Genomic DNA, 12800 nt, shown 5'->3' on the forward strand with positions numbered 1-12800 from the left:
CACTATATTTTTGTTGACCTTAATTAGCGGTTGTGAAGTGAAAAATGTTACTAAATCATCCAATTTTGATCATTTGGACTGCAGGAATAAAATATTAGCATATATTGTGAGATTGTTTATACAACTTGTTTTTTTGTTGATAAAATGGCAACGAGACATAATCAGCGACGGAGTGCATCGTTGATCACATCAAGGGGCATTACAATATTTAATCCTATCCTGTCCTTTAGTAAGGAAAAGAGAATGATTAAATGCATGGGATTTTGGCGGGGGGGGGGCTTGTGTAACGACCCTCAATCATGACCCTCAATCTCTGCTGGCTCTGATCTCGTTGTAGACTGCCAAAAACATATCAAAGAGCTTTCTTTTCAGTTTACATAAAATATATTTTAGAATATCAACCTTCACAATACATTTTTACATCCATTTTAACAAGATACTTTTAACAAGAGATCGTATAGTGTTTTTTTTAACGTTTACAATGAATTCAACATATTTTCCTTTAGTTTGAATTTTAACCAACATCATCCTTTTATATATATATATGAAAAAATAGAAATAACGTATTTTCCGCACTATAAGGCGCACCGGGTTAGAGGGCGCACCCCAAAAAAAATGTTTTTTGGTGCTATATTTTCCATACATAAGGCGCATCGGATTATAAGGCGCTACAATGGGAACGTCGACAAAACAGTCGGATAGTTCAGTCAAACTTATTACCGCCTTAACATTCCCAAAGCTTGAAAGAAGCAAATACGTGTCTCAGACATGTACGGAAACAGTGTCTGTACGATGTCACCAATCACTCAAATGCATCCTTCCAAATATTGTTCGGAAGGTTAAAGTCTTGGGATTCAAGAAATGCCAAACATTTCTTAGTTTCCATTTTATTTTTCGCTGGCAACTGTGTGGACAGCAAAGTAAGAATTTTATCGTGCAGGGAAACGGGGTTCTTTACTGTGCATATGACAATAAACACTTTGAATTGAATTTAGTTTAAAAATAGACTCATCACAGAAACATCAAGATCGTTCTAAAACAAGATACCGGGAAAATATAAAGCCGCATAGCTCACCTAAGTTCTCTTGCAGCCATCACGTTCAATAATGATACGTAACCATGGTCTTCTTACAACCGTGAGTGTAGTATATCCAGAAGAGCAAAATATTTACAAATACAGCATAGTGAAAAATGTTTTCTCTATGCCGTAGTGCAACCCAACGTGTGATTCACGTTCATCTTTTTCGGCCAATTGCAGGCTTTGTTTCGCCCCTTTAGCCTATGCGAGCCTGTAAATGATAAAAAGGATCCGCCCCCTTTACCTCCGAATAACTTTAGCCAATAGTGACCTATTTAAATGATGATTGACACATTGGTTAGGAAATGAAACGCCGGTATATAAATCCCAGCATACACCGCGGACGACTTCGCCTTCGGGGGAAAATCGAGTCGGCGGATGCTTGCCTTAGTTGCAAGACTTTGCGACTTAATATTGATCCATATATAAGGCGCACTGTATTATAAGGCGCATGGTCAGCTTTTGAAAAAAATAAAGGCTTTTAGGTGCGCCTTATAGTGCGGAAAATACGGTAATAACAATAATGAGTATAAAAACGGGTACAATTTACCTGCAAATGAATGAGTCGCAACACAACACGTGGTAAGCTTCTCTGCTGGCTTTGATCTCTACAAGGGGAATTAGCATTTTAGCACAACATGCAACGTCCGGCAAAACTAACATAAAAGGCGACAGAAACAAAACGAAAATAAGTCAAAACAGCTTGACAACATCAATCACATTACTGTGCATGTTGAGAGATTCGTCAGCTGTGGTTTTAATGTTTAAAATTAACTTTAATAATACCTTTTGTTTTATTGAAATTCCTGCTGAAATATGTTGTATAGTTTCTGTATAAGTGTCCTGCAATGATGAGTCCAACAGTGCCACCTGCTGGTATGTGGTAAGGTTTGGTTTGGCTTTAGACTTTGCGACAGGAAGGGGAGGGTTTTTGGCAGTCTACAAAGAGCTGCCGACTGTAAGACACGAATTCTTGGTGCTCCGGAAAAAAAGTTAATTTTAAACATTAAAACCACAGCTGACAAATCTCTCAACATGCACAGTAATGTGATTGATGTTGTCAAGCTGTTTGGATTTATTTTCGTTTTGTTTCTGTCGCCTTTTATGTTAGTATTGCCGGACGTTGCATATTGTGCTAAAATGCTAATTCCCCTTATGGAGATCAAAGCCAGCAGAGAAGCTTACCACGTGTTGTGTTGTGACTCATCCATTTGCAGCAACTGTAATAAAAACCTCATCATCCAGTTCAGCGTGAATGTGGATCTTTGGTGGGACAGGTACACCGCGGTTACATTTATATACAAAAATAATTTGTGAAAGCAGCTCCTATATGTAGCAAAGTATGCTTTTTTACCCAAACTGATATTGGGCACAGCTTATTTTCAGCACGAGGTGATATAGCTGAAGGTACGGCAAGCGCAGAAGCCCAACTGGATTACTTTCAATTACTTTTGGATTACTCCAATACCAAATATGCTAATAAAAGACAAAAGAAACTAAATATGAATACAATTACTATTTTTGTGCAGGCTTGGGGAGTAACAGAATACATGGAACGGCAAAAAATGATGTTGGCTGTTTGAATTTATTTTCATTTTGTTTCTGTCGCATTTAATGTTAGTTTTGCCGGAGATCAAAGAGATCAAAGCCAGAAGAGAAAGCTTACCACGTGTTGTGAGTCATAATTGTATTCATATTTAGCTTCTTTTATCTTTTATTAGCATTTTTGGTATTGGAGTAATCCAAAAGTAATTGAAAGTAATCCAGTTAAAGTAACGCTACCCAACCCTATTTATGGATAAGCACGCGCCCGGTTGCACAAGCGCCGGTGTCCCAACGCATAGACGATGTAAAATGACGTCATCATCACGTGACAACCCCCAGCCTCGCCATTATTCGGCGGAGCAGAGCGTCTATTGTGCTTTTCGTCGAGGAATTTTCTTTTTATCTTTATCGGCCACCGTAGTTGGAGTTTTTTCACAGACTACCGCTATTTTGTACGAGTTGTTTGTGTGATCAAACAATCTTTATGTAGTTCCAATTTTTTCGTTTGTTTCTTTTACAACTAAATTATAATTGGTCGAGTTAGCAGCGAACATAGCAACAGACATCATGGATTTTTTGCTTCAAGTCAAAATAGGCGCTCTGGTCGGTTTGTTGCTGCTAACTCTATTTTTCGGTTTCATCCCTGCGCGAGTCAAATGGTTTCGAGACACCAACGGAACAGGTAAGAAGAATTAAGGATTTTTTATTTTGCCTTTAACTATTTGAGATCTATTGTTATATTTAAGCGTTGTGGGAAACGCTTTTTTGGGAGAGTCACATGTTTACGGGTGATAGTCATTGATTCCATCAACTGTTGACGTCGCATTCCCTTTCGTATGCTGATGTTTTGATGAGATTAGAAATGGTCTGGAAAGTGGATCAATAAGAGAGAACAGAAAATCGAGTTCCTGGTTTACTTGGGGTTTAAAATAACCTCATTAGCTTATCCTCAGTTGGGTCGCGGGGGTGCTGGAGCCGATCCCAGCAATCATCCGGCAGTGGGCAGGGGACACCCTGAACTGGTTGCCAGCCAATCGCACGGCACACAGGGACAGACAACTTGCTCGCTCATTCACACCTAGGGACAATTTGGACCGGCCAATCCAACTGAAATGCATGTCTTTGGAACGTTCGGAGGAAACCGTAGTGCCCGGAGGAAAGGGGAGAACATACAAACTCCGCACAGTAAGTCCGGAAGCTGGATTTGAACCCACACAGGAGGTTCCCGAGACCTTAGAACTGTGCCGCACACGCGCTTACCACTGCGCCGCCGTGCTGCCCATATCCTGACATTTCTAAATGTCTGTAGTATGCATAAGTAACAGTGTAAACTCTTCTTATTCTGCAGCAGTTCTCAGTGGCCACTATGTCTCTCAACCCACAAAAATAGAAAATCTAGATTTAAATAAGGGGATTTATGAGAGAAAAACACCCCATAAATATTTGGGGTGTTAGGAATTAATTATCAAAAAGTACAGTTTACTAAATTGTTCGAATTAGTTATCTGAATCCATTAACCAAACACAACCTACATTCATCCAACCATTTATGTGCGCTCGTTTCTTGAGAGAAAAATGACCAGGAAGGCCGACATTTCGCACGGGGGCGGATTTATTTACAACATCAGAACTAAGCGTAAAACGGGAGACGGCTGAAGTGACGTTGGAGTGTGTGTGAAGCCCTCTTCTGAAGTCCTTTAGCTTTCTCTTATTGGCCCACGTCTCCCCGCAAGATGGCGTCTCGGCTCCTTCCATGGGCTTGCCAAGGAATTATTTGCGCCTATCGTTCTCACAACACAGCGCCTTGATGTCTGGCTTTCCAAAACAACATCGCCTGCCGTCCTGCGTCAGCAAATCTACGAGTCCTGTTATCAAAATTCCCTAGACAAAATATGCATTTCGAACAGCCTGCCCTGAACTTTGTACATTGAACTAAAGCCCACTCAGTGAAAATCTTCATTGCATTAAACTGAGTCAATCGTATAAAATCCTTTATAGTCAAATGTGTAAAATCCTTCAGCGGGAAGAACATTTACAGAAGTCAAACTCGTTTTAAAATGTATTATAATCCTTTAGCACCAGAAGGCAAGTCTTACACTAAGAGTTGGCCTAATTGGTTTTACATACTTAGGTTACTATTCAGTGCAAATATTTTTCTTACTTAAAGAGATACAGTGTAATGTTTCGCTGTATTGTGAAGTGCAAACTAATATGAGTGCTACAGCACAAGGAACAGAATACAAACTACAGAGAATCAAAGTGCCCTAACCTCACAATTCTTCTAATTTACTAGCCCAGCCCTGCGTAACTTCTCCAGCGTGGTTGACTTATCCTGGTAAAAGTTTCGGGTCTTTGGGCGGGGATGGCAAAATGAAGCCCCATAAAGCAGTGAAGCGCTGCAGGGAAATGCTTCACACTCATGTGGAGGCTTCAAGATGAATAATTTCCTCGACTGGTGCATGCAAAAGAATGGTGGGGGGTTATTCATTCTTTAAATACAAAAAATATATATGAATATTTGAATTTAATATTTCCGTGTTAGTTAGTCTGTGTTTGTGCTTATGCAACTTGTGAAAATATGAAACAAGTTGTAAAATTAAGTGCTTATTAATTTCAGACGTTTTTTCCAAAGTTTTTGGACTCAGGCAAAGTTTAGGGGGATCCAAAGCGTTTCTCTGTCGCTTTTATTTTGAAGTACACTCAAACCTGGTGGATCGTTTCCTGAATCAGTCACTCGGTACACACGCTTTGCGGGGCTTCATATGTTTCCACACGCATTGACTCCCTGTTTGTGAGTCACTCATTTAAATTACTCGGCACCCGCTTCAGGGATTCGACCCAAGAAGCCTGTCTTTAGAGACACTTAGCAGCAAGATGACAGTTAATCCTGTCAGCTCCCTTTAGTTGAAACTCATGATATGTAAAGACAAAGAAGGACCCAGCATTTGTTGCCAATCCATTGATCAAAAACAACACTTTTTTCAAGGAAAAGTAACTTGCAGTAAAAAACTAATACGGACGCTACCCGACTTCCGGACGATCGTTCGTAAGTTGAATTTTTTCGTAAGTTGCTTCAGTGCTATATTTTGTATGATTAAGGTTTATATAAGTGTCTTTAGTATAACTAACCTGTATTGTTTTGTACAAAAAATAAACATTTCATAAAATAATATGCTATATAAAGATAAACAAAGTTGGGTTCAACTTACATTTGGAAGAGTTAGGCAACTTCCTCCTCCGTGGTAAAAGAGTGGGCGAAAAGAAGCTATTCAACCATTTTCTCAACCGCATCAATCTTTCTTATTCCATTTTCATTTCAAAAGAAACGGCTCATCTCATCTTTACACTTCACACCAACCATATTGAATGGCTGCAAGAGATATTAAACAATAAAAATGTCAAAGATCTTAGCACGCAGGAGATACAGTATAGAACGTTTACACACAAACTAGGAAAAGGAAGCCGGATTTCTTCTTCAGGTTGGGTGCTTTACTCGGAAAATGTTGCACACATTACAAAATCTAACTTACAGCAATGTCCGGATAGTTTTCGACATCCTGAAAAAAATGTTGGTATCTACCGTTTTTCGTAAGTCGAATGGTCGTAAGCATCAAGATCATCTCAGGGGCCGAAGAAAATCTTCTCTGGGGCAGAATTATGCCCGCGGGACTTGATCTTGTATGTGCATGGCTCTCCAGCATTTAATTTGCCCATTCGTTTCCAAGCTGGACTTACTAAAAAGTGGCATCTATGAATGGGGAGTTACTCTAATCTAGCGTAAAGGGGAAAATCAAAATAGGGAAATTAATACAGACGCTCCCCTACTTACGACCATTCGATTTACGGAAAACTGTAGATTCGAACATTTTTGTCAGTATGTCGAAAAATATCCGGACATTGCTGTAAGTTTGATTTTATATTGTGCACCTTTTTCCAAATACAGGACATTTCTGTAGTGCTTCTTTCCGCCACTACCTGCGTGTGGCGCTGTGAAAGGTCACCCAGCATCTACCCCGAAGAAGAAATCCGCTTCCTCTTCCTAGTTCGTGTGTAAACATTGAATGCTGTATCTCCAGTGCGCTAAGAACTTCAATATGGTTGGTGTAAAGTGTAAAGAAGAGGCGAATCGTTTCTTTCGAAAAAAAGGTGGAATAAGAAAGCTTAATAGAATAGAATAGAATATACCTTTATTGTCATTGTTACAAAATGGGTTAACATATTGTGACAACGAAATTGGGCATGACACTCCAGTTTCACACAATCACAGTGAGGTAAAAAACCCAAGAAGATAAAGGAACAGAGAAGATAAGGTTATAAAACAAGGAGGATAAGGTTATAGTTATAATTTACACAAAATGTACCCAAGAAATGTCGGCATGTCGGCAGATAGGATGTTACATACAGTTTGGTATCGTAGGGTTTGTGCAATATGCATTTGGTGCAAAAATAGACATCATAGTGCAAAAAATGGTCAACAAATGCATTGAGAAAATGGTTGGATCGCTTTTTTTGGCCACTTTCTACCACGAAGGAGGAAGTCGCTTAACTCTTGCTCATCTTCCAAAAGTAAGTTAAACTCAACTTTGTTTATCTTTATAGAGTATATTAGTTCATGATTTTTTTATTTTTTAGTACAAAGCAATACAGATTACTTATACAAGCCTTAAACATACTTATATAAATGTTAAACATACAAAATACAGCACTGAAGCAACTTACGATCAAATTCAACTTAGAAACTGTCGTTCATAAGGAAGGCAGCGTCTATATGGGGTAATTCTCAAGTCAGATCACTGGACAATTTATGATGTTGTTTAATGTGGTGGGGAGTTATTTCATAATCAGTTCATAGGATGCAAGATAACTTTCAATGTGTGATCTTAAAACTGAGTTTTTTTTTTTTTTTATGTGCATTTTCAGAGACTCACCGCACAGTTTTGAGTCTGATCAGCTGCTTTGCCGGCGGAGTTTTCCTGGCAGCATGTTTGCTGGATATCATCCCAGATTACCTGACGGACATCAACAATATTTTGGAGTCCAACATGATGGAGGTAAACTCACCTTTGTCTCACGCATTTTGGGATCGGGTTTGGGTTTAATAGATGACCATTGAGACGATTACCGTAGTATTATTTTTTTCCAAAATTTAGCATAAAGTTGATTTAACTATTAGGGAAATGATAATAAACACAAGACAAACGTACACGATGAAAAATATGCCGGGATTGTACAAAATCTTGCTATTTCTCCCACTTAGAAATCATAGAGGGGTCTGAAATTTTCATCGTAGGTGCATGTCCACTGTGAGAGAGATAAACTAAAAAGAAAAATCCAGAAATCACAATTTATGATTTTTTTTAACGATTTATTTGTGTTATATAGATGCAAATAAGTATTTGAACACCTTAGAAAATGAATGTTAATATTCGGTACAGTAGCCTTTGGTTGCTATTACAGAGGTTAAACGTTTCCTGTAGTCTTTCACCAGGTTTTTACACACTGATTTGGTCTCTGGTGTTTTTGGACAGCTCTTTGGTCTTCGCCATGTTAGAAGTTAAAGTCTTACTGATTGTATGGGGTGGACAGGTGTCTTTATGTAGCTAACCACCTTAAACAGGATGATACATGAAGTGCAGGTGGATTTCTATTGGAGGACTAACAGGTCTTTGAGGGTCAGAATTCTAGATGATACACAGGTGGTCAAAAACGTATTGGCAGCTGTATCACACAAATAAATTGTTAAGAAAATCATGCATTGTGATTTCTAAATTTTTCTTTTTAGTTTATCTCTCTCACAGGGGACATGGACCTACGATGAAAATTTTAGACCCCTCCATGATTTCTAAGTGGGAGGGAATAGCAAAATAGCAGGGTGTTTAAGTACTTATTTGCAGCTGTATCACACAAATAAATCGTTAAAAATCATGCATTGTGATTTCTGGATTTTTCTTTTTAGTTTATCTCTCTCACAGGGGAGATGAAAATTTCAGACCCCTCCATGATTTCTAAGTGGGAGAAATGGCAAAATAGCACAATGTTCAAATACTTATTTGCAGCTGTATCACACAAATAAATTGTTAAAGAAATCATGCATTGTGATTTCTGGATTTTTCTTTTTAGTTTATCTCTTTCACAGGGGAGATGAAAATTTCAGAGCCCTCCATGATATCAAAGAGGGAGAAATAGCAGGGTGTTCAAATACTTATTTTCTTCACTGTAAATCCATATATAAACATACGCCCATTTTTAAGGGACATGCAAATAATACATTAAAATCAGGTAAAAATGTAATCCCTCTTAATCCAAGAACCAGCTCAGCAGTAGAAAAGTAAAACAAATATGATGTGCATTTTGAGAAGTAATTTAGTAAGTAATTGATAAAAAGCGGCTGTAGTGAACTTTTGTAACTATTGTCCCAGACTTCTGCACAATATGTTAAGTATGGAAGAACTAGAGAACACCTGTATTGTTCGGGTCCACAAATACGTTTGCGATTTAGTCAAGATCTAAAAATCATGTCTTGTGAAATGGACACGCAAGATTAAAAATCATAGGTTGAGCTTTATATTTTTGTGGTTCTGCAAAATACATGATTCATTACGGATTCAATCTCTTAACGGTACTGGAAAAATCCAAAAAATTGGCATTCAAAGTCATTAAAAAGTACTTCAATTTGGCCATGAAAACTGTTATTTTTTAATACCAGTGATTGAATCTCATTGTTTGTTACAGACTGACTTCCCCCTCCCTGAGTTCATTATGGCTGCTGGTTTCTTCATGGTCCTCATATTGGAGAGAATGGTCCTCAACTGTCGGGAGACGGGCGGGACAGCGAACGAGAGGGTCCCACTTATTCACGACAACAGGAACGGCCACGGCCACACCCATAGCCCCACCGCGATGCCGGACCTTGAGAGCAGCGGGCATCATGTCCACGTTGACTTCCAGGCCCACTCGCCTTTTCGCTCCTTCATGCTCTTCCTCTCGCTGTCGCTACACTCGGTTTTTGAGGGGCTGGCTATCGGCCTGCAAGACTCTGACTCCAAGGTAAGGAAAACTGTTCGTCTTAAGTGTATATAGTTTGAAAATGGAAGTTCAAGCCTGCGGTGGGTGCTTTGTCCGCAAAGGAATGCTGCTGTCATAAGACTCAAACTTCATCATGTGGTCTAGGACCCTCAATGCAGCCTCAACATTCTTGGAGTTTACCTTAAGGACTTTCCCCCTCCAGGTTTAAGTGTTTGCGTAATAAGCAGAAATGTTTTGTAGAGATATCTTTTATCACAATTTAAGCAAAAAAACTGAGGTTTATTTTACTGGTCTACAACCGTCGTTTCAGAGCAATACTATTACAAGTACTAAGCTTGAGTATTTTCATTCTATTCTATTCTATTCTATTCTCTTCTATCCTATTCTACTGATACCGATGCTAAGTTGCATTAATAGCTTGAGATAAAAAATAAATACATTGAATAATTAGTACTTACCGTAAATTCCGGACTATAGAGCGCACCTGATTATAAGCCGCACCCACCACATTTTAAGAGGAAAACCGTTTTTGTACTTACACAAGCCGCACCTGTATATAAGCCGCATGCGCCCACATTAAAAAAATGTGACACAAACACAAAATTAGCCCAAACCCGACTTCAAGTCCCGCAATTTAAACAGAATTTTTTTTTTTATGTCCTTCATAAAAGCACACAGTCCAAAAATCACAGCCGGCAAAATGAACGGAAAATGATACCGGTACTTAAGGTTTGATGCAGACCTGCAGAGTCCGGGTCCCGTTGAAAGTAATCCAAGGAAAAAAGTGTATATTTCCAAAGGTAAGGGTGGGAAGAATATATATCCACTATTGTCCGCCGCGTCCACAAACACTCACTTTTACCGGTCCCCACTTCCTGTCAGCCCGCGTTTTTTTCGCCCCTTTTTCATTCGCCCGTGCAAAACATATCAGAATAAGTCTCTAAAATAAATATATTACACAAATATACAGTTGCAAATACATATTATACATGGTTACACATATTTACAGAGAAAGACGGTACACCGAGAGTTTTCAAAGCTTTAATAATAATAATATAACGTGCTTCGTTTTGCTTTCGCTTTTAATATAGTTGTACGGAGTGTTTTAGCCCTTTTTTTTATTTGTACACGTTCATGTTGGCGTAATCTTTCGTTTACGTTAAACATTCAAGGTAAACATTCAGGGTGTTGAAACGGATTAAAACGATTTACATTATTTTTAATGGGAAAAATGATTTTGGAAGTACAGTCCTTAAGCATGCCTGATTAAAGTCGCTGGCGACGATAAAAGCTCCGTCGGGGTGTGCAAGCTGCTGTTTATTGATAGCAGGGGTCAGGAGAGTTACCACTATGCTATCGTTAGCATCCGGTGGAACGTAAACAGCAACCACAATGACCATAGTTAGCTCTCTCGGTAGATAGAAGGGTCTTCACGATACTGCCAGAGTAAAGTGTAAAGAAGAGGCGAGTCGTTTCTTTTGAAATGAAAGTGGAATAAGAAAGCTTGATGCGGTTGAGAAAATGGTCGGAATACTTTTTTGGCCACTTTTTACCACCTCTTGAAGCCCATCTTCCAAAAGTAAGTTAAACTCAACTTGATTTATCTTTACAGAGCATATTATTTTATGAAATGTTTATTTTTTAGTACAAAACAATACAGGTTACGTATACAAACCTTAAACATACAAGATATACCACTGAAGCAACTTACGAACGATTGTCCAGAACTTATCTCGTTCGTAAGTTGGGCAGCGTCTGTATTCCGTTACTCCCCAAACTTGATAGTAAATCAGTTTTAAAAAAAAATAAACCCACACCAAATATTTCTTCGCTAGGTGTTGGAAATCTGCATCGCCATCCTGGTCCACAAGAGCATCATCGTGTTCAGCTTGTCCGTGAAACTGGTCCAGAGCGCGGTCCGCCCGGCGTGGGTGGCGGCTTACATCGGCGTCTTCGCCATCATGTCGCCTCTCGGCATCGCCATCGGCATCGGCGTCACCGAGGCCCAGCTCCCGGCCAGCGCCCTCATCCAGTCCATTTTGGAAGGCCTGGCTGCCGGGACCTTCATCTACATCACCTTCTTGGAGATCCTCCCGCACGAGCTGAACTCCCCCGGGAAGCAGCTGCTCAAGGTGCTCTTCATCCTGCTGGGCTTCGCCGTCATGGCCTCGCTCACGTTTTTAGGCTGAGAGCACAAGCGCGTCCGCAGCCACCGCTGCCGTCATTTTTAAGAGAAGTAGCAATTTTGGAACGTTTTAGATCGTTTTAAACGTTTCACCGATGATTTTTATGACGATATTTTAGTCCGATATGTTATGGGACCTGTTTAATATAATCAGATCGGGTATATCCGAGCTGTCACTGGAAGACACTTTTCAACCTGACTGAAAAAAAAACACTGGAGATGTTTACTCTTTGTCATTCACTGCATGTTATTCAATTATGCCGAGTTGTTCGAGATTTCTTTTGTTTATACCAGGGGTCAGGAACCTTTTTTGACCCAAAGAGCCATAAAAGCAAAAAATGTTTTACAAATGAATTGAGAGAGCCACATCATATATTTTCAGACAAAATTGAAAAAACGCGCTCTCTAGACAAATGCTAATTCTTCAGCACATTTCATTTCACTGTGTATCATTTGATGGTTTCATCAAATGTATGAAATGATAAGAATGCCAAATCCTGTGTACCAAATCAATATAAATACAGTGGAACCTCGGTTCTCGACCATAATTCGTTCCAGGACCCTGTTCGAAAATCGATTTGTTGGATCACCGAAATAATTTTTCCCATTAAAAATAATGTAAATCGTTTTAATCCGTTCCAACACCCTGAATGTTTACCTTGAACGTTTAACGTAAACATGAAGCTAACACAGGCTAATCGTACGTTCGCGTTATCGTAATCTTCCGTACGAACGATTACGCTAACATGAAGGTGTAAAAATATAAAAAAAAGGATAAAGAAAAGAATCATGCATAGGATTTCTTACCTTTGTGGTGGTCAACAGAAGCCATGCTGTATTCCCCAGCAAGATCGGACACTCGCACACCTTCATATTTTGCTACTATTTCTTTCTTAAATGCAATAGTTGTACGCACTACTTTTCTTTTTTAGCCTGTAGCAACTTTGCTGCTTGCACTGACTTTCTT

The 12800-nt window shown here is 39.2% G+C and overlaps 1 protein-coding gene across 1 annotated transcript; it reads left to right on the plus strand.

The window, feature by feature from the left end:
- The first annotated feature begins 2978 nt into the window (after positions 1–2978).
- slc39a1 (solute carrier family 39 member 1) lies at positions 2979–12474 on the plus strand. The gene is made up of 4 exons (XM_088333165.1): positions 2979–3305; positions 7543–7673; positions 9355–9669; positions 11484–12474. Exons 1-4 carry the CDS (start codon positions 3191–3193, stop codon positions 11835–11837), a joined length of 915 nt encoding a protein of 304 aa, XP_088189291.1. The 5' UTR covers positions 2979–3190; the 3' UTR covers positions 11838–12474.
- The last annotated feature ends 326 nt before the right edge of the window (positions 12475–12800 follow it).

This window comes from Urocampus carinirostris, chromosome 4 (genome assembly GCF_059441175.1).
Source record: "Urocampus carinirostris isolate Australia breed hairy pipefish chromosome 4, RoL_Ucar_1.0, whole genome shotgun sequence".
NCBI classification, from domain to species: Eukaryota; Metazoa; Chordata; class Actinopteri; order Syngnathiformes; family Syngnathidae; genus Urocampus; species Urocampus carinirostris.

What these genes read in the sequence shown, in the direction of transcription:
- slc39a1 (XM_088333165.1), top strand. Translation starts at nt 3,191, where the DNA reads ATGGATTTTTTGCTTCAAGTCAAAATAGGCGCTCTGGTCGGTTTGTTG. An exon ending in TCGAGACACCAACGGAACAG is followed by an intron (nt 3,306 to 7,542) that starts GTAAGAAGAATT and finishes GTGCATTTTCAG; the next exon opens with AGACTCACCGCACAGTTTTG. An exon ending in TGCAAGACTCTGACTCCAAG is followed by an intron (nt 9,670 to 11,483) that starts GTAAGGAAAACT and finishes TTTCTTCGCTAG; the next exon opens with GTGTTGGAAATCTGCATCGC.